Raw genomic sequence first — 22,394 nt, forward strand, 5'->3', positions numbered from 1 at the left:
TATGCAACAGTTAATCTAATTACATCTAATTTTATTAAGATAGTAATAAAGGTATTGTTTTGTTTTATTTTGAATTATTTTGAAAGATCTACTGTTTCTCTAAAAACCAATGTAGGTCCTGATCACCCAAAGTTGTGATAAGTTGTTATGCAAGTAAATTGGACACATAGTACAGTAGTACAATATACTAAGAACAAACTTAGTATATTGTACTACCATCATTAGTGTGACTTTGAAAGTGTCAAAGCTTCAGAAGATGCCTATTTAAAGAGAATTTGCCACAAGCTGCTACAGAGTGCAGTTAGATAAACCAGTAAATGGCTTTACTTTCTAGGTATAACACAAAATATGAACCACTCTTAAACTGCTTTTGTATGCAGAGTGTAAGACTGTTTGTGTCAGCCACAGCCCTCACAGACTGGGATTATCCGTAGCTGTAATCACCCACCCTCAACTGTATCACATTCATAGACTGAATAAAATGTGCAAAGGTCAGCTTTAAAGTGTAATCTGCCTGAAGCAACTTGGAGATAATTACAAGTGTGTCTCCAGCGTGCACATCAGCATGTGCGTCTCAAGTAATTGAAAACAGCCAGATGACCTTCTAGATGAAACCTCACTTTCAGTCAGATCTTTGCTCCTGCAATTCTGAGGCTTTCCCAAACCTCCGTCACCATAACCTTTAACTTCAGCGGATAACTGCAAGTGAAATCAGACCAATGGATTAAAATGGGCCTACATCATCATTGCACTCTCATATACACAGAGATAATAATTTAATACCCATTAAGTCCAAGTGCTGTCCACTGTTTACCTTCTCAGATAAAAAATAAATGCTACAAAGCAAATACGATATTTGCAGTATGACTATTTTCTCTATTTTATCTCTCCAGCATGAATATTTCTCTGTGTTGTGCCTTGGGCTGTATCAGCATGCTTCTAAGCAATATTCCAGCCTTTCCACCCCTGTCACTCATCATATAAAATGTTCAGAACAACCATTTTCAAGGTGTATGAGTCAGCGAGCACTAACACGCCACAGCAGTGACAAGCTCCCACCCTTCCTCGGAGACTTCAGAGATGGGTCCCAATGCAGAAATTGATTTATTCCGAGGACCTAGAAATTAGTATGTATTGCTTCCTATTGACTATAAATCAACCAGATAGCATATTAATAATTAGTAATATATATAATTTTTGGAGGGTACCTTATTGTGTTTTCTTGATTCTGGGTTGTCTTTTTACTGCCACTGAGCTAGAAACAAAAATATTATGAATCCCTTTCACAGTTTCTTTACTTAGCAATATATAAACTGCTGGTGGTTGGTGGTTTCATTTAGTCGGGCATAGTTTTTCCTTACCCACATACTTTTTGAGATTCAGGGCATGGTTTGCCAATAATAAAGGTATATACCATTTTTGACTCAGTAGAGAGATTTTTATTTTATTTTTTTTGCTTTTGTTTTGCCAACTGTTATTTACTCCCAAGAAAATATGGTCATTATTTTAAATGTCTAATCAGCCTTCTGTTTAGAATAACATTAATTGTTTTTCCCCCAAATTGGAGTCAGAAATGTTTTTTAGATAAACAGAATCTCCAAACATCTGCTGATCTCTCTGAATTTAGCTTTTGTTTGCCTGTGTCAACATTTAGAGGACATTAATGTGTAGACATGTTAATACCAGTCAGATCTCCCACTATAGTGTGCTTTTGAAAAAGGGCTAAACTCTTCTCTGATAATGAACTATGTGGAGTGTTTTTGTTTGGTGTTTCTATTAGAGAGCAGAGTGTGGCGTGGGCAGCAGTTAGCAGCACTAACTGTCTCCTTCTGATCTTTTAGCTCTGACCAGCTGCCGGAGTATAAAAAAAAACAACAACAAAAAAACGACTCATCAGACGTCTAAAACCAGCAGAAGGCTTTTTGAGCTAAATGCTATCTTTTGCACACAGAAACACTGTGACTGCTTTTGGAAAAGGTGGCCCCATTAATAAATTAGTTTTTGGTTTGTCCAAAAGTGAATTCTATGAAGTCGATAAGACCACTTTTAATTGCGAAAATTGAATTTGTTGTAGATTTCTCCCTATACTTTGCAAATAAATCAGTCTAGTCCTACTGTTCTAAATGTGAAGGTATCAGGAGGTTCACATGAGAGTGTTAATGCACAATCCTCCACCCATTTATTATCCTAACAGCTTATCTAGTTCAGGGTCTCAGGAGAGCTGGAACCAGAATACAACCTAAATGAGAGAAACTTCAGGCCAAAGCCGTTACGTTTAATAGTGCACTAAGTTTTCATGCAGTCTCTGTTGAGTGTGTGCCATGGGGGGCTAAAAGCATAACCTAGAATGTCCTTCAATGTCAGCAGCTCCCAGGTGAAATTTCACACACAAGAGCCCTGTCTGGGTTGAAACTCAGGTCCCTCGTGCTGTGAAGCACTGGTCCTAGCATCAAGCCACAATTCTTTAAAAAAAAATCCAAATTTTTCCAAAATTAATTCCATCCATTTTCTTCTGTTTATCTGGAGCCTGGTCTTGGGGGCAGCAGCCTAAGCAGAGAAGCCCAGAACTCCCTCCTGCTGGCCACCTCCTCCAGCTTGTCTGGTAAAACACCAAGGCATCCTCCTGGTGGGACATGCCTGGTAGACCTCGCACAGGAGGCATCTTGGTCAGATACCCGAAACACCTCAACTGATAAAGGCATCAGAGCCACATCATTTGCGTAAAACAGAGACGAGATTCACACACTGTCCAAGTGGAAGCCTTCCGTCACTTGGCTATGCCAAGAAATTCTGTCTATGACAATTATGACCAGAATTGGTGACAAAGGACAGCCCCGGCTAAGTCCAGCATCCACTGAGAATGAATCAGACTTATTGCCGGCTATACAGACCTAGTTCTTGCAACGGTTGTATAAGGATAGAATGGCATGTAGCAACGGGCCAGACACCCTATACTCCGTGAGCACCCATCACTCTGAGGGACGCAGTCTCCAAGTCCACAAAACACACGTAAACTAGTTGGGCACACTCCCATGCCACATGAAGTATCCTCAAGAGGGTAAAGAGCTGGTCTGTACCGTACTATAGACATACAACTTGTTTCTCCCCATCAGCTGCAGAGGGTAGAGGACAGAGGGCAGGATGATGCCATAGCGCTGTCAGCAAGTTGAATGTTAAAAAGTTAAGAACCACTACTGTGAAAGGGAACTTTTGCTGTTTAATTGTAGGTAATTTTCTACCAGTAAATGGAATATTTACTGTCCTGAAAACGATTTTCCATGTATTCGTGAGAGCGAGAAAAATATAGACTAACAAGCAACACAATGAGTCTAACAACATCTTGTGATGGGGTTGTGTGCATATTGTATGCCTCTTGGATTTCCCACATCATCCTGACAAAGAAAAAACATCATTTCTTTCTTCTCTTGTCTTATGAAGGAATGACTAAAGGATAACAAACTACATTGTCTTCTTTGTGCTACCCACAGATGGGTCCACAGTTATTTGGTTTTTTGGGCATCTCTAAAACACAGAATAGGATGCCATCTTTCAAAAACCAGCTTCTCTTTACAGTACACTCATGTTTCCTGGTACCTTTTTCCAGATGAAATCGTGGGACGTTCTTAAATGGCAAGTTAGTGTAAGAATTTATACACTGAGTATAGATTGTATACAAAGTCAGTAATGTGCTGATTGCTGTGATAAATTCCTATTTTTATGCAGGTATTTTATGCATTTGATGAGTCAAAGCAAATTAATGACCATATGCCTGCTCTCTCATACACAGACACAGGAGAGCAATCAGCCTTTACACGTTCCTTTGGGCTTTTTTCTCTTTTCCTCATTTTGTACATCAAAGCCATAGTGTTTTACTGAATGCCACCAGAGATGCTCTCTCCATGGGAACACACAACTGCTGCTGTTAAGCATAAAGATAATAGCCCCTTCTTTGCTCACCCATATACTTTGAAAACTAATTAAATCTTACTTATTAAGGCTTTAGGGCCCTCTCAGGGATTGAGCATGAGTACGAATGTGTATGTGCAGTGTTTGTGTGCCATGGAGAGACAGAGATGGAGGAAAAAAATGTGTATTTGTTTTGCCAACTCGATGAGAAAGATTGTAAAGTCTGTGGAAGATGCTGTATAAAGAAAGGAAGGCAGGAATGAGAGCTTCCTACATGAATAATAACTCCACCTCAGTGATTGCAGTCAGTTGTCAGCCTGTACAGATGTTGCTTAGGGAAAGCAGTCATCAGAATATATCAGTGGCAGCTTGTGAAAATCCTTTCTGCTCTAAACTATAGAATTCAAATAGAAAGTTGGGAATAATATTTCTTTGTTGCTTTCTTTCCTAATTGCCTTTTCACCATTTGATAGTAGGGTATAACTTGAAAAATATTTTCACTTTCACACAAATTATATGTTTCTATCCAGTTGGTCATAATTTACTGCGGGAAAAAGAACTGCTTGTGTAGGTGTTTTTTTTTCTTGCCTCTAATCATCCAGGCAGCTGCTTAAACCCCAAACTGGACAGCAGTTTCCAGCGTTTAATTTGTTTTATTAAGCCATTTGCCTCAGTTAACTAATTTTACCTTGAAGCATCTTGCTCTCCACTTTGCTCAGGAAAAATATAGATTCATTTTCGGTTGTGTACAAAAGCTTTTAGGACATTATTGATGAAGCATGGCATGAAGCTACTGAAACTTAACATTAGACAAACAAAGCAGAAAGATCCCTTACCATATCAACACAAAATCTGTATAACTTCCATTCCCCATACTTAAATTTAGCAAGTAATGCAATGATGCCAGTGAAGAGCAGACATCCTGCACATTTTTACAACCTTTTACTGTGACAACTGGAGCTAAAATGCTGATTCCTTGAATCAGATAGTGCCGCTTTTCGTTAGACCACGCTACTTTCATAGACACAACAATAGTGAAGCAGATCAACCAGTACCCCACTGCCTCTCTGTACTCAAGTAGGCTTCGCATTCACAGGAAGACGCACATATGATCTCCATTCGACCCTCGATTTGCGACCCTCAACGAGACGCTGCGTCCTGCTGGCCTCGAGTGTTTGATGTTAAAATGTTCCTCCTCGGTTTTATAAGAGCCCCCCCTGTTGCATGTCACACTGCACCTTCCACTGGGCTGCATTACATAGCTGTGTGCGTGTGAGTGTCTGTCTGTGTCTGTGTGTACATGTCCCATGTACCCATGCGATGTAGCAGTGTGAGGTGAGAGGGAGCTATTTCTGGAATATGAAATGAGGTCACAGACAGAGGCAGCTAAACTTAAGTGATTTCTGTTGTACCTCAAACACTATATGAGAGCACTTCACAGTGTCCTACACACCACCTTAGTACTTGTTACTGCTGATTGCAGATAGTTTTATTTAAAACTGATATTGTCTATGAAGATGCACGTTCAGATGTCATAATAATCTTTGCAAAGCTGAGGAAATCAACAATGGGAAAGGATAAGCCTTGAGGATGTGTAGCAAATCTGCAAGACACACACTCAGACACACATGTGTGTAAACCTCTTCAGGCTATAGGTCAATGAGTGTAATAGAATAATGTAGTTAACCTCTGCTTGAGGTTGTTCCTAACTACAGTCACAAAATACCTTATTGTGTTATCAATTCTGTCTCACTCTGCAATAAACACGTGTTTTATGAGAGAAGAAAAAACAAATAAACAAATTATAAGTACATTCTTGATTCAGCAACAATTATGAAATATAATTATCTTGTTTCTACATGACAAGAATCAGATAAATTGGCTGTTTTCTTTTTTTCATTATAAAATTTACCATCTCTGTCAATTTCTAGCTAATTGTAATGAATTGCAAGTCTTTCTTTATATTAGAAGGAAATGTCCTCTTCTGATATTAATACTAGATTCTTGCAAAATATACAAAGCCAGTGTAAAAGTGTTGACAACTCTATACTCAAGCTACTTGAACTACCTTTAGCTTCACAGGCTGTCAGCAAGAGGTGCTTCACAGCCTGAATCCTTCACATTCAGGGCAGAGTGAAGGACTTTAAACTGACAGTTTCCAAATAAAATCTGCTAGCCATTTATAGATTACACCGATTAAATTATCTTCAATTACATGCCAAGATATTAAGTACAGTGGTAGTTGCTAAGTGGGATAATTTGTCTTTTGTGCAGTCTTTTAGTTTAGTTTCTCTTTATCAGTTAACTTCAACAGAAAAAAGATAAATCAAAGATAAATCACTCATTGCTTTTAAAACACCACCAATACCAGGTGCACTTGCACAGCTTGTAAAACTTTTCAGGGTCCTTGACACAGAGTTTATTCCTAACATTTATTCCCTGGATTCATGTTATCACAATATCTTGTGGCCACAGCACTTTTTGTTGAAGATGGCTTCCGTTATGCTTGGGGTCCTCATCCTGGTGGAAAATGACTTCCAAATGTTCTTCTGAACATTTGTGAGTCTCTTCATTCTGACAAAATCCTCAATAAAGTTTTTCAGAATTAAAGTCCCAAACTTGCCAGAAACGAGTCTGATCCTTCAGCATTGCCTGCAGACACTCTGTCTTGTAGGCACCTTAGCATATAAACCGTCTTCTGTGAGGGCAGATGTTTCAGATTTTGACTTGTCAGTTCAAAGCACCTGCTGCCATTTTTCACACCCCACTTCTTTTTTCTGTGCATTTCTATGTCATGAGTTTTTTTGCACAGAGAAAGGGAGAAAGAGAAAAGGCTCTTTGGGTGCAAGTCTTTCATTAAAACCACTTCTGACTACTCTTGTGCAAGTTGTTGATGGCTGTGTCAGTCTTTCATCCTTTCTTTTTAAGGCCTCTCAATCTTGTTTATTTCTTTGTGCTTCTGTAGAAAAGCTTTAACCACACATCTGTCTAACACATACCTGTCTCTCTGTAAAGTTTTTGGAATTGCTTCTGTCTCGTTTCTGTGCTTACTCTTTCCGTAGTGTCAAATGCTTCACTGTCCTTTAGCTATTTTTTTCCCTAGCAAAGCCTTTTCTCATTCAATTAATAATGGTTCAGCCTGCATATTTTGTTTTTTAGCATGTGCTTCCTATGTCTAGATAACTGTAGATTAATGCAGAGTCTGGCATTTCCTATTGCCAAGCTAATGTATATCCAACAGTCAGAGATAAATGATTGTTTTTGAAAATGACAGAATGACTTTTTCAAACAAAAACTTACAATGCTGGTTGAAAGATTCTCCCTTTGCAAAGTCATCATTTCAGTTACTTTAATTATAATGAGCCGAGCTCCCAGACATTTGTTTATCTTGGCTTGCTGTCAGCTTGTTTTTCTCTTCTTGATGTGAAAAAACTTTCTACTTGTAGTTATGGGGCATCATGTACCTGCAAACTGGTCAGAGTCACACTCAACACTTAAACCAATGTTTGCACAGTTTTATGAGTACTTTATTGCATCACTAAGCATGGCCAAATAAAAATTTGATTCTTAATATTTTTTTTGCAATTAAATGTAAATAATGTATTTTTAGTGTCCGTGCTGAATTTTAATTAAATATGTTAAACTTAAAGTTCAAGTCAGTATAGCATCGCATTCATTTGCCCACTCACATAAAGCAGAGCAGCAATTAATCCTTTTGCTTATACAAAGCTCACTGCTCTTCACCTTGTTGATGCCTTGATGAGTTCCATCACATTAAGTTTTACTGTTGCTGTCTGTATATATATGTGTGTGTGTGTGTGTGTGTGTGTGTGTGTGTGTGTGTGTGTGTGTGTGTGTGTGTGTGTGTGTGTGTTAGGCTCTCTGTTTCTATCTATCAGTATGCACCACGACTAAGCAGCTGCCAAGAGCTTAGCAGGCTGTTGCTAGGCAATGCCATTTAAAATCCATCTTACTCTGTATGTTGGAAGCAGGGTAGCTGCATTTGTCTCTCGGTTTTTGTTGTTAATACCAGAGTGGAAACTGTAGTAGCATGAGACTTTTGGCTTGTTAGTCCTGCACAGTATTTTCTTTGCTAAGTTTTGCTTTGTTTGCAGGAGGCTGGTTTGAACTCAAATGACACCCTAAATGAAGTAAATTATGCAGCTTTCTTGGAAATTGCTAAGTAATGTAATGACTGAGGGTGTTTGTCATTTTGATGATTAGTGTCAAAAGTTGTCATTGTACCACATTCTAGTATTTCTTACCACATATTGTCACAGCACAATGGTGTTATTGCTGTTTTCTGTCGGTTAAAACAACACAGTAGAAATGAGGCTATTCCCAGGTTATAATGTTTCACATTTACTGTCCTCAAAATCCAGTTTTTGATTGGACAGTCTTGAGTAAACTCCATTGCTGTATACTTTTTCACTTTTTTTTTTTAAACTTTTTTGTCTATTCTTCATTTAGTATTTGTCTGTAAAGATCACGTGTAATCCGATTTCTATTTGGCTGTACTTAGCACACAGTCATAGGCATAAAAATGTAGGTGATCAGTTTAGTTTAACTGATTTGTGAAAAGCACAATAAACCAGAAGTCTAGTAACTCAGTAAATCCAAATTACTTTATTATTATAGTGCAAGCATCAAGATGTTAACGAGTAGATTTTTATCCAGTATAATTTCTACCCTCTGTCATAGATGTCACAGCTAAAGCTGATTTACAAGCCACTAGTTTTACAATTTTTTTAAATAAACAAAATTATTGAACAAGTCCAGTGATTGGTTGCATATAATATTTATTTGCTATTTTTGTATCATAAGTTCATCAGTAATTTGGGTAAAGTATTTCAGTTTTGTTATTTTTAAGTCAATTAGACCATGGTGACACTATGGCACCCATTTGATACCCAGGGCAGGGATAGCTCAGTAGGTAAAGTGGTCGCCCCATGATCGGAAGGTCGGCGGTTCGAATCCACTTAACGGCTACCCTGAGGTACCCCTGAGCAAGGTACCGTCCCAACACACTGCTCCCCGGGCGCCTGCTTAGTGGGCTGCCCACTGCTTCACTGAGTGAATGGGTCAAATGCAGAGAAAAACAAGTAATTTCCCCATGGGGATCAATAAAGTATCCATTATTATTATTATTATTATTATTATTATCTCTACAAAAATTAACTTTAGCTATCAAACTTCTCTGACCTGACAGGGTGTAATTTCCCCCTCAATCTATCACAGCTAGGGTAAGCTCCAGCCCGTCTGCAACCCTGAAATGGATACGTGAATTTTGCTTCACAGATTGTGATTTTCTTTTGTAATGAAAACCTTGTTTGACATATTGGTGAACAAAACAATTTGGTGGTTGTTATTTGATAAGCTTGTGAAGAAAAAGTCAAATAAGGCAAGACTCAGAAGAAAGCTGACTTTGTAAAGTGTGTGAGGACAAAGATGCAGCCAGACACAGACAGTGAGGATGAAAGAGTGAGTGACAGCAGGCAGACCGTGTAGAGGAGTGACACTACCAAAGGATGTACTTTGACTTTGATTGTGTCGTTGTGAGTTACTGCCTGTGTTCATCACCACAGTGGCTAGCAGAATGAGAAATCACAGCCCCTCGGGGCCATGACAACATATCGCTGTCTCACTGTCACTTCGTCTACGTGGACCTGCCCACTCGTTCCCTTCGTTCACCTTTCGTCCGTGTCTTTCGGGGGTTTTTCCTGTTGCTGTCAGTCTTTCAGTCTCTCTTATTGTCAGCTGGTCAATAAGTTGGAGGACTGCTACATCTGAATCATTGCAACTGGAGATTCCCACAGTGATTGCATCAACAGGGTTATTTCCTTCCTTCAGAGTGGGTTAATAGTATTATATAATTGTTTTCAAAGGCTACAGAGAACTCTACTAGTACCAGTACTATTTGCCCTCATTAAAACTTGTCTGTGAAAGAGTTCTTTATTTGTTATATATTTTTACTATATAGAAATCAGACACACAAAAGCAGAATGCATAATCATAAACACAGGATTTAAAAAATAATAATAAAATTAATTGCAAATAGGTAAACCAGATCATAAGTAGTTACATAATATTTAGGATTAAAAGAACCATCCTAATCTAAGTCTAGATTTTATGAAGGTTTTACAGTTCAACAGTATACTGATTTATCTTCACTCTTCATCAATAAAAAATATCTATATTTTTGGCTAGTAGACATTCTAATCTGCAGCAGGTCTACTCAAAAAGACAACATGCTCTGGATTAGGCACAAAAACATGTTAGGCAAGGTGTGAATTTGGAGGATGAATGTATGATGGGTTAAAAGATAGACCAGCTGCTGAAATCATGTATTCTAATATGGGTGAAAAGTAGCATAAACAACGAATTTTTTATGATTGGATCAATTTGATTAGCGAGTGATTTAGATGGTGTGAAAGCAGATTAAATGGTAAGGTTTCTTCACACAAAACAACACAAAATGTTTTAGGGTTGATAGACTATGAAAGAGAGACTACATATAGCTACGTGGTTACAGTCTGCAATGTACTAGGTGAGATTGTCTGCATACAACAAAATTGTACGGTACAATTACCCTGTTGTAAAAACACATTTGAGAGTGGATTTATAATCATATAAATATGAGATAAGACTAATACTGACCTAAAATATGGAAATTAAATTGTCTATCCTTATTATTTTAAAGGTTTTTTTTAATCTTTTGGTTTTTTGTGTTTTGTTTTTTAAAGTTATAATGAAATAAATAGTTAGGTAAATTATACCCTATAAATAAAGGGACAGTAGGTCATTTCACCAAAGAAAGAAGAAGGGAGTCTTTCCTTGGCACTGTAATGTCGTTATTATCAAAACAAAAAGAGAAATTTGAAATGCACCCACACACACTGTTAAAATGTCTTGTAGCCATGTGTTAGTCCTTGGAGTTATGAAAGGCAGAAATGTGGAACAAAAGCGTATGATTGGTTGGACTGAGGTGGAGGGAGAAGCAGAAGGGCCGATAAGATGAAATGAAATGAACAGAAAAGGAAAAAAAGAGAGAGATGAAGAAGAAGTTGGCCAGGTTAGCTTAGTCATTCAGCTTTAGGGAATTGAGTAGATGGAAGAATGAGTGGATGGACAGAGGAAAGGGACAAAGGTGGATAGGTAACAGTGGTGCCTCTGAGCTTTTGAGGTTGAGGGAGAGAAGGGTCATTGGTGTGATCAGTTGGTCAGCCTCCTGCCAACTCACCACCCCTCTGGAGGCCAATTAGAGAGAAGGTGGATAGAGCCTGAAATAGTGTAAGACTCCCCACAAGCACATACACACACAAGAAAACAGAGCTGACACTGGGTTCATACAATAATGGAATCTCTCAAGCACACTACCTCAGATACACACACATATTAGTGTCGGTACAGGCTCAATATTCAATTCAATTGAAATTTTTTGACTTCAGTTTTATTTCTAAAGCGCCAAATCACAGCAACAGGTGACTCAAATGTTTTATATCATAAGGTAAAGACCTTATAATATGCAATTAGGGTATTTATAAAATAAGTCTTGCCATGCATTTAATGTCATGTTTTTGTTAACTGTCAGTTTTTATTTAAACGTTTTATTACCAATATAGGATGAAGAAGCTGTGATCAATATGACATTATTACAAATTAAACAGCATGATGACTCAGTTGTTAACTAGCAGGATGGGTGTGGTTTGTATTCACTTCCTGGTTAAAGAAAAGCTAAAAAAAAAAAAGAAAAAAAAAGCAATAATAATAATAACTGACTTCACTCATTGGTGCATAATTGTCTGCAGAAGAATTTGATGCCATGAAATAAGAAGAATGGACATTTCTCTCCTGGTATTGAGTAACCCCATTAAAACTAATCTCATTTCAGTAAAACTATATATTTTAACCTCACAGGAACATCACAGAAAAACCTGTTACTACTCTTCAATATTTTGTTGTTGTGTTCTTTTCAACTAATGTGGCAAGAATTTAACAGCCTGTGTAGTGAGGTTGAAAAAGCAAAATCAATGCTAAATGTCTGAAAGATAGAAATAAAGAAGGAAGAAAGTGTTGATTTTGGACCCTATCCTTAAAATAATTACCCCTTGGACATTAGACATTGAAAGTCACATTTTTCACATTTTTCATTTTAATTTTTTGAATAGTACTGATGGTTTGAAGGTGCTATTTTTTGTTATGATCAATGCATTTAATGAAAACAATCTTTCTTTAATAAAGTTTATTGCATTCAAATTAAAATATAAAATCAAACTGGTGTAACTTCAGGACCATGGACAGCGCACACCATTTTCACTGTGATCTCTTGAGCTGGGCTCTAACAGAAGAATCCTTTTAGTGGTGGAGACAAATTCAGCTCCCTTCACTTTGAGAATATGTGAGATACAGATTACAGATACACAAGACTCCCCCACAAATCTGCAAATCCTTTTTACTTTTTTTAGCTGAATAAATCCAGCATAGAACAATTGTGGCAGTACTTTAAACAACACCAGTCACAGAGTATAGCTACAGTACAACACTGTGCTTGTTCTTTTGCAAATGGATAGAACTTGGTCCCTGTATGGGTTATTTAGCCTGTCACAACCAGTCACTAAAGTTTACATGCACTGCCACTATCTTTGAAGGTGAAGTTGGAGTTGGTGAGGGTGCTCAACCATTCAAGTTCGAAGTCCAACTTAACAAGGCGTTAGAGTTGAAAAGGTCTTCCAATTTCAAATGGAATGCACCAAAACATTTATATTACATTGATTAAATGAAATACTGTATTACACTGCCATGGAGTTGACTGCCATATAAAACACAGTGTCGCCATGTATCTGACTTGGTATGCTAAACACTTAAGAGTTGCATGTCTTAACATTGTTTTAAAAGAAATGTGGACAGGGAAGACATCATAGAGGACATGAAGTAGATGTTTACTAACAAAAAAACACAAAAAACAAGGAATACATATTGAATCATAATACTATATTACACAAAAAGAAATTTGTGATGCTCAAATCAAAATTAACACCAGCATGCGAAATTGTGGGTTCAGAGTAGTCATCTGCACGAGTGCATGTGTATAATATGAATAGATATCAGGTTTGCACCTCTACCTGCTGCTGTAAACATAAAACCGATGCCGAGAACAAAGTTGTGTGTGTTTGTGTGTGTATGTGTGTATATATTGAGAGCACATGTACCTGTGTGTAAGTCTGAGTCTGATCCACACTATGACCTTGAGTTCATCCCTACCATAACCACCCCTGCAGTGCTGGAAAAGAGGTTCTTTTGAAGTACGAAAATCTCAGAAAGGACACACACATATTGGCGAATAACAATCATATACCTTCTAAAGTTCAGCCTGAAACTTTGATAGCGTTACTTTCTTTTTACACACACTCAAACACACACATGCACAAACAGAGATACTCTCCCTGAATGTCAACAAATCTATCTGGCTACAGGCATGATTATCTACTGGTGAGCCAATCAGTGCTCACCATTTACACTGGGTCTTGTCCAGTAGGTGCTGCAGTTGCAGGTCCTAATGAGAGCCGATCATATTCTGGATACAGTGTTGTTTGCATTAAGCCTAATGAGGAGGGGAGGACTAGTTCATTGTCAGTACGCATGGGTTACACAGAATGACCTTAAACAAACCTCCAGCTGTAATTACAGCCAAAGTCAGTTAATCCTACAGAGGTTCCCGCAGCCCCACCCTTCAACCCCACTCACCCCACACAGAGATATAGCTATTCTGAAACAGCAGCACACCATCTCAGCTGACACTGAGCCTGAAGCGTTACGTCCCTGCTATAGGAATTAATTAAATTCCTGCTCTTCCCTGCTCTTTGAAGTGTTTTATATATAGATTCTTGTCCTTATTGAATCTAGGAATTAACAGCTAAATGCACATTTATTACTTTCAGTTAACCCGAATATTCAAATTCAAATTCAAATTTTATTTGTCACACACACACAACCATACACAGTATGACATGGGGGTGTAATGCTTGTAGCTGTACAATGCCCGACCATTAAATGACAGAAGAAAAGTTTTACAATATTTACAATTTACTACAAAAATTTACAAATTAACTTAGGAATTTACAGTAAAGAATGTGCAAATAGCAGAAGAGATTATAAAGATAAGGATTATAAATTATAGGAATTATAGGATTATAGGAAATGTGTGGTGGTGCGTGTGGTGACGTGTGTGAGAGTCCAGTCTTATAGTGACGTGTTTGGGAGAGTCCAGTCTTACACCTGGTTCAGGCCCCGAATAGCCTGGGGGAAGAAGCTCCTCTTCATTCTCTCTGTTTTGGCCTTAAGGGAGCGGAAGCGCTTCCCAGACCTCAACAGTGAGAAGAGTCCATTGTTGGGATGGGAGAGGTCCATCATAATCTTCCTAGCTTTGGACTTGCACCGCTTGGTGTAGATGGACAGCAGGTCAGGGAGCTCTGATTGAATGATGCGTTCTGCCGAGCGCACCACCCTTTGCAGATCTCGTCTGTCCTGCTTGGTGCTGTTCCCAAACCAGGTGCAGATGTTTGACGTCAGGACGCTCTCGATGGTGCAGGAGTAGAAGTTCTTGAGCACCTTCAGTGGCAGATGGAAGTCTCTAAGTCTTCTGAGGAAGAAGAGACGCTGACGGGCTTTCTTAACCAGGGTGTTGATGTGACAGGACCATGACAGGTCCTGAATATTGCAGAGGCAACCTGCTCATTGCATTTCACGTGTTAATTCCATCCAAATATATGTCAACATTTTACGTGACAATTAAGGTTTCCAAGCTCTGTAGCTTCTCCACCTCTGTGTTTGGAAGTTAGTAAGTCTTATGTCAGACGATCCAGTTTAGCAAAACTTTGAACTGTTTGCTGCTGATTACAGGAGTTTGTGTTTTTTTGTGAAAAGCAACAATCAAAATTTCAATTAGATGCTTTATGAAAAGGACTACAGGGATAAAATACAATATTACAAAAGTTGTTCATCTGCTTTCTCTTACTCCTGGTTCCACAAGCTCCGTTTTTTCCTATCACACAGCTAACAGCAGTGGAGAGGCTTACAAGCATATTTCAAGTACCAATTTGACCAGTAGGTTTCCACTTTCTGAAGCTTGCTGTTATGTAACATCACCATTTATCAGATATGTGTTGCAACTATAATGTACTATGGTGCCATAATGTAACAACTGCACACAGCTGATACTTTAAATAGAGCATACACTTCATAATCACTACATAAACTTTACAATGATTCTTTTGTTGCAGTGTCTTCCTCCCTTTGTGGTTGACACAATAGTAACTTGTGTTGGTGCATCGTGTCGTAGTGTGGTACTTCTCTTGACTCCATCTGACTCCATATGATGTGCCCCCTTTTTATATTCTCTACAAGATCGCATGCTAAGCAAAGTCAAACACAATTCCAAGGAGGATAAGATAATCGTATTGACACGTCTCCATCAATCATGGTTTTATCAAGCAACACACTCTATACATTACAGTATTTTATCTTTTCTGTTCACCATTTTCTGGAAGCATGAGGATAGAATGTTTTCCTGCTGCTGAAAAGATCACACAGTCTTTCTAAAATATCCTTGATGAAAGATGTCCCCGCTTGCGGTCTATCTTCTAGTCCCCAGAGGCTTGTACTAGCTTTGTGGGTAGTGGTGATGGTGGGGATGGGTGTTTACAATCCTGATTGACTGAGGGCTTTCACAATTATTCTATTTTTAAACCAACAGCTTTTCTTTTTTTTTTAAAGCTCAGCAATCCCACTGAGATCTAAGAACAGGTACAGATAGCTATCTCCAGTGATAAAGATTGAATTTAGTCTCGCCAGTGAATTAAGATGTGACAAAGACTGCACAGAAAAAGTGCAAGTACAGAGATGGGTGGAAAATAGAGGAAAGGGGTTGGGTTTTGCCTCAACTCAAGTATATGATCAAGTATACTTATTTGCTTGCATTTGTAAAGAAATGCCAAATACAAGGTGCAGGAAATACCACAGTAAGCTTCAGTATTTAGACCTCAACTTATCTTTGTAACTCAATGAAGGAATGGGGCACCATTCTTCCAAAAGATATTCTCCTTTGGTATGAAGATGATGGTGGTGGAGGGTTCTTTGTGATATATCTGTCTAGAATTTTCCATCTGTGTTCATTTTAGTTAATATTCTGCCACTTTAAAAGCCATAGTGTCAGATTCACATCATTTTCATACTCCTGAAACAGTTCACTGACCCCTTTTTTCTGTACAGATAGGGGCTTATCAGGGTAGAAATGTTTTATCATGGGATAAAAGAGATCAAAGTAAGTTGAGGTCCATAAGTATTTTATACTGAGGATTGGATATTATTAATAATGGCTGCATTTCCTAAACAGTTAATGTTATACTTTAATTAAAGTAATTTCTATCACATCTTAGTTATTTGACTCAAACTCCACTCTGGTGGTTTACAGAGGAAAAATTGTCCCAAATCTTTGGGACCAAATTATAGTATAATGCATTCGATGACCTTGCACTATAATAAAAATGGCATTTCAGACACCCTATAGATTCAGATTCACCCTATAGCTGTCAGCGATCATGCTCCTGTATCTTTAACACTAATGCACAAGAATAATACTACGCCAAGTAAAAACTGGAGATTTAATACATCACTGCTTAAAGATGAAGACTTTATTAAATATTTTAAAAAAGAGTGGACTTCATATTTAGACTATAATGACACTCCCGGAACTTCAGCATCTGTTCTATGGGAAGCAGAGAAAGCTGTGATGAGAGGTAAAATAATTTTTCTCATCACATAAAAAGAAAGAAGAAAACAAAGATATTCAGGAATTAGAAAAAACCATTAAATCACTTGAAGAAGCCTATGCGTCCCACCAAGATCAGGAAACATTGAACAAAATACGCAAAACAAAACTAGAGTTAAATGAGATAATTGATAAAAAAAAATAAAATTCTTAGTACAAAGACTATGCTTACAAAATTATGAACATGGTAATAAATCCGGTCAATTTCTAGCAAACCAGCTAAAAATAAATAAAGAAAACACAACTATATGTGCTGTTCAAGATTCATCTGGGAACACAATATATGACCCGAAACAAATAAACAACATTTTCAGGGATTTCTATAAAAGATTGTATTCACCACAAATAAACCCGTCTAAAAAGGAAATTGATCAGTTTTTAGACAACATAACTCTTCCAAAATTATTAGACACTCAAGCAATGGCACTGGATTCGCCACTGACATCAGGTGAACTCCAGGAAGCCCTGATAAGTATGCACAATAATAAGACTCCAGGTCCAGATGGCTTTCCTGCACAATTCTACAAAGAATTCTGGACGATTCTAGCACCAGATTTTACAGAACGTTGTTGGAAATCAAAGAAAAGGGCAGACTTCCATCAAATATGAATTCTGCAAACATTAATCTCCTGCTAAAATCAGACAAAGACCCTGTATATCCCGCAAGCTATCGTCCAATATCCCTTATAAATGTAGACCTTAAAAATATTCTGCAAAGCTCTCTCAAAGAGACTGGAGAAAATAACCCCCCTCTTAATTCATCCTGACCAAACTGGTTTCATAAAAGGTAGGCACTCATCAACAAATACACGTAGATTACTTAATTTGATAGACTACTCATACAGTAAAAACCTTGAAACTACAATATTTTCTTTAGATGCAGAAAAAGCATTTGACAGAGTTAACTGGAAATTTCTATTTGCAACTTTACACAAAAATGGCTGTATTTCCTAAACAGTTAATGTTATACTTTAATTAAAGTAATTTCTGTCACATCTTAGTTATTTGACTCAAACTCCACTCTGGTGGTTTACAGAGGAAAAATTTGAACCTCCCCCCAAAACTTTCATGTCCCAAATCTTAGGGACCAAATTATAGTATAATGCATTCGATGACCTTGCACTATAATAAAAATGAACTCAAAGCTTACAAAACAGCTGAATCGTTTCCAATGTTAGTTAAGGGCTCATCATTTTTCCTATAATTTGTCACCCTTCAATATATACACTATGACACAGTGCAATGTAAGGTTTGGACTATATCCAGTCATGCAGAAAATTATTAAAGTTTTTTTAAAAAGCACAAAATTTCCTCAGGGCAGCAGCCTAAGGCAGCTCTCATCATCTTAAAAAGAGAAAATCAACCCTAAATTAATATGTTGTAGCATTTTAATTTGTCAATTCCAAGTGCATAACAAATGTCATGTTGTTGTAAAAGCCTGTAGCTCCAAATGATTCTAAGCATCAAACTTCCAGCTAAGACTCATCGTGGTGTTATTGTTGCCAGATAACAAACTCGACACAAGCAAAGTACTGATCAGCTGATGACATGAACATTACTTACATTTGACATCACCAGGGCTCTCTGTCACTGTCTAAATGTAAATGGTAACATGCACTTACAATGTTTTTTTCCCCTTCTCTCTCTTTGTCCCCCAGTGGCCAGCAGGCCTTCCTATTGGAGAACGTGCCCTGTAACAGCAACACTTGCCACAGTGTTGGACGAATGTTCCACATCCACTGGGACCAGTCAGATTTAGGAGCCATTCAAAATGCCGTCAGGGCAACTTTCTTTGACATCTATGAGGACGTGAGTAGTTAAATTTTGTGTTGATTTTCAGTTCTGTCCAGTAGTATTTCATAAATCATTCTCTGTACCATTTCTTACGCCTTTTTAAAAACTCATTTCTATGGATACTATTCTTAATAATTTTTTTGTGTTTTGACTACATTTCCATAGCCAAAGATTATCTTGGTCTAGTGGAACTACAGTTCTTTAGCCAGCTGATTTTCTTTTAAATATAGCCTATTTTAAATATACATAAAAAGCCATGTGCAGCATATTTAATCATTTAACCTTGTTATTTTATTTTGTTGTTATTTATACATTAGGAGACTCACAGGAGCCTTGTATGCAGCTTGCAATATTTGTACTTTTGAAAATTTAACTATAATAACAACTATAACAACTCCCACTGCAATATTAGATTTGCTTTTATGATGAGGGAAGCGTCATCCACCTTTGTGTAAGTAGATCCAATGCTCCTGACAAGTTAATCTTACCTGAACTCTTACATGCAAACTCTGAGAATATCAGACAAGTTAGGCTCATATCTTTTTTAGCAAAAAGCACCCACACTCATCACCTCTCCTAGTTTAAGAGCTGACATCAAGTGAATAAATGTCAACATTAGATTAGTTAGACCTACCATTCTCTGTTAGATTGTTAGAGTCAAAGCATTAACTAGTCAGATTTCCCTGCTGTCAAAAATAATATTGCTCTTTCTGAACTCATATTAATTAATTAATTAATTAATTACTTCATACTGGTAGGCTATTAGTATAGTACTTTTCTCTTTATGAATGCAGCATTAACAACTGTCACAAGTCAACTATGCAGTCATCCAGCTGACCCTCAGAATACAGCTCTGGGTCATTTGTCTCCGCTCACAGTCTTTCCACTTTTGTCTTATTTTGTTAGATATACCAATAAACTGAAATCATTTTGTGAAAAATCCTACGTAAAGAAATCCTTGCCAAATGGAGCAGAGGAATGCATATCAGAGAGTGTGCAAACTAGGATATCTCTAATGCAGAAAAGTGGATTATGTGTAAAGCTTTTTTGACACGCGCATTAACAGAATTGTTTACATTAATCGGTTTTCTTTTATATTCTGAAGCAATAACTCCTGATTTAGACTGAGAATATGAGTATTTGGTTCAGTGCTTCATTGTTGTTATTAAAATATTTATAAGCACATGGGGTAGCGTGTGCATGAGTGTGCTTTTTTTTCCCCCCTTTTTTTCTGAGCTACTGTATTTATTTGTGTGTGCGTGTGTGTGTGCGCGCGCATGAGTGCTCTGTGTGTTTTTGGTTTTTTTGCTCTCCCTCATTGTTGCAGTGTTATTCTTCACTTTGTGCATTTTTATTTTGGAATTTGATTCATTGTGGGAGTGGGTGCAATAGATGCAGGACCTGGCAATACACCACTATAGAGGAAGAGTAGATAAAACAAGATGAGCTATACTTTAATTTTCCCAAACGTTGGGAAATGATTTGTTAGGTTTTGCTCTCATTAAGTGTGTTAAGTGTGTTGCTCTGTGATATTAAGCATTTAATTAATGCTGCAAATGGGCCTTGCTAGAAAACATCTACACATACTCTCTTACACACTACCTTTGTCAAAATCCTTCTTTGTGTGTGTCGTAGACTTTGATTCCAGCACTCACCCCCAGTCTCTTAATGAGAGACTACATATAGTACAGAAGCTGTATTGCGATCTACTGTATGTTCTTGTCTTATCAGAATTAATTACTACTGCTAATGTGGCCTGTCTATTAAATTCAACTCTCCCGCTTTCAGTGCTTGGCTCTCTCACTCGCCCCTGAGAGAGAATTTATAAATGAGACCGAGAGAAAGAGAGACTTAGTGAGGAAAGGAGAAAGACAGCGGAATAGAGATGATGCGATAATTCTGGATGAGACATCCAGTATGTCAGAGGGATAAAAATGTACATCAGAAGAAGCACCATGCCATGCTCTCATTGTCCCTTATCTATGTGTCTGTCTTCATTTGCAGGGTATTTTAGACATGCTGGTTCAGAGCAAGGCAGAGGGCAAACAGGACTTGAGAATTCACGCTTTGAAGAACAATTTCGAAGCCGATGCCTACTTCGTTAAAGTGATGGGTAAGGGACTGATTTGCCAAGTATGCTCCCTTTCTCACTACTCTCCCCATGCTGAAACCAGTCCCTTGAAGGGGCAACATGAAGGAACATTTATTTCCATTCCCAAGCTGTCCTCACCAGATAACATACACATACTGAAATTTGAATATATTATCATTTAGTCCTTTTTTTCTTATTTTCTTTCTGTAACAGCCCCTCCTAGACCAATTAGGAACATTAAACATGAGCAAGTCTTTTCCCCAACCTCGAAAGCAGATGGTCATGACTATTATCTGTCATATTTTGATTTCTAGCCTGGAGCTACTCAGTTGGTGGTGAAAAAGGGATCTCTCTGAGCTTTTTGTTCAATTTCATCTTAAATTAAACTGGCCACTGTCCGCACAAAAAGATCTGCTGTAGTAAATGCACCTTCTCCCAAAAGGCCATTTCGAATCTAGTCTCCTTGTACAGCACATAAGGCACTCTATTGCACTCTATTGCCTCTCAAAACATAAAACCACACTTCTCCTAGTCTATGTTGGTGCCATTAATGAATCAATGGCAGTTGAGATGAGAGGAAGAGGAGTAATTGGTTTTTTTGTGAAACATATATTCTTCTTCTTCCTAGCGGTTTATATCCCGCGACACAGGGTCCGCTATCTTGCATGCCTTCCTCCACTTCTTTCTATCAAGGGCGTCTTCTGGTGTAATATTCACAGCCTTCATATCATCCTTGATTCGGTCCATCCAGCGCTTTTTTTGGTCTTCCTTGTGGCCTAGACCCAGAAGCCACCTCAGCATCTTCATCTCCATGGTGTGAAGAGCTTGTTCATGTTTGGTCGTCGCTGGCCAGCACTCTGACCCGTAGAGTGCCACTGGGCGCACAATTGACCTTAGGATAGATTGGCATTCTCTTGTCACATAAGACTCCACTCACCTGATGCCACTTCCTCCACGCTGTGTTGACACGGAGTCTGGCGTCTGGTAGACTTTCGCAGTCCGAGATGACAAGGGACCCAAGGTACTTGAATTGGGCAACTTTAGTCAGCGGCTCGCCGTCGATAGTGATGGTGCTGTTGGTCTGGGGGCTGCATTCAAGGTACTCAGTCTTCTTGATGTTCAGGCGCATGCCGTTTTCGAAGAGCCAGTCTTTCCATGCTTGTGTTTGGGTTTGCAGGGCTAGGCAGTTTTCTGTTTCTGATAGGCACACATCATCTGCATACAGGAGGCTCCATGGATGTGGTGATTGCAGATCAGCCGTTGCGGTGTCCATACAGAGAGTGAACAGCAGGGGCGAGAGGGCCGAGCCCTGGTGGATGCCAACGGTAATCGGGAAGGCTGGTGATGTTCCCGCTGAACATCGGACCTCGCTTGTGACGTTACGGTAGAGCAGCTGAGTCCATTTCACATAGGCTTCCGGGGCACCATGAGTTCGTAATGATCGCCAAATCAGCTTGTGGGGGACCCTATCGAATGCCTTTTCCAGATCCAGGAAGACCATGTGCACCGTCTTGTTCTTTTCCCGGTGCTTTTCCATCAGCAAACGGGCCGCGTGTATGGCATCGATAGATCCACAGCCCTTAACAAAGCCGCATTGATTCGGGGTGATTGTGACCAGTTGACGGATCAGATTTGCCAGGACACGTTCGAAGATCTTCATTGCATGGCAGAGTAGACGAATTGGTCGATAGTTGGTGCACTCTGTGACGTCTCCCTTGCCCTTCCAGTTGGGCACTGTGATGCTCTATGTCCAAGCTCGGGGGGCTTTGTCTTCGA

The 22,394-nt window shown here is 38.5% G+C and overlaps 1 protein-coding gene across 2 annotated transcripts in view; it reads left to right on the forward strand.

Annotated features, from left to right (window-relative positions):
• Positions 1-22,394, forward strand: part of itfg1 (integrin alpha FG-GAP repeat containing 1) — a 155,388-nt gene that overhangs the window by 66,295 nt on the left and 66,699 nt on the right. For both annotated transcript variants that reach the window (XM_082526686.1, XM_082526687.1), the window contains exons 11-12: positions 18,391-18,541; positions 20,531-20,639. In XM_082526686.1, the coding sequence (XP_082382812.1) occupies positions 18,391-18,541; positions 20,531-20,639 (260 nt within the window). The remainder of the gene's footprint in view (positions 1-18,390; positions 18,542-20,530; positions 20,640-22,394) is intronic.

The sequence above is a fragment of the Aulonocara stuartgranti genome (genome assembly GCF_965226115.1).
Source record: "Aulonocara stuartgranti genome assembly, chromosome: 1".
NCBI lineage: Eukaryota > Metazoa > Chordata > Actinopteri > Cichliformes > Cichlidae > Aulonocara > Aulonocara stuartgranti.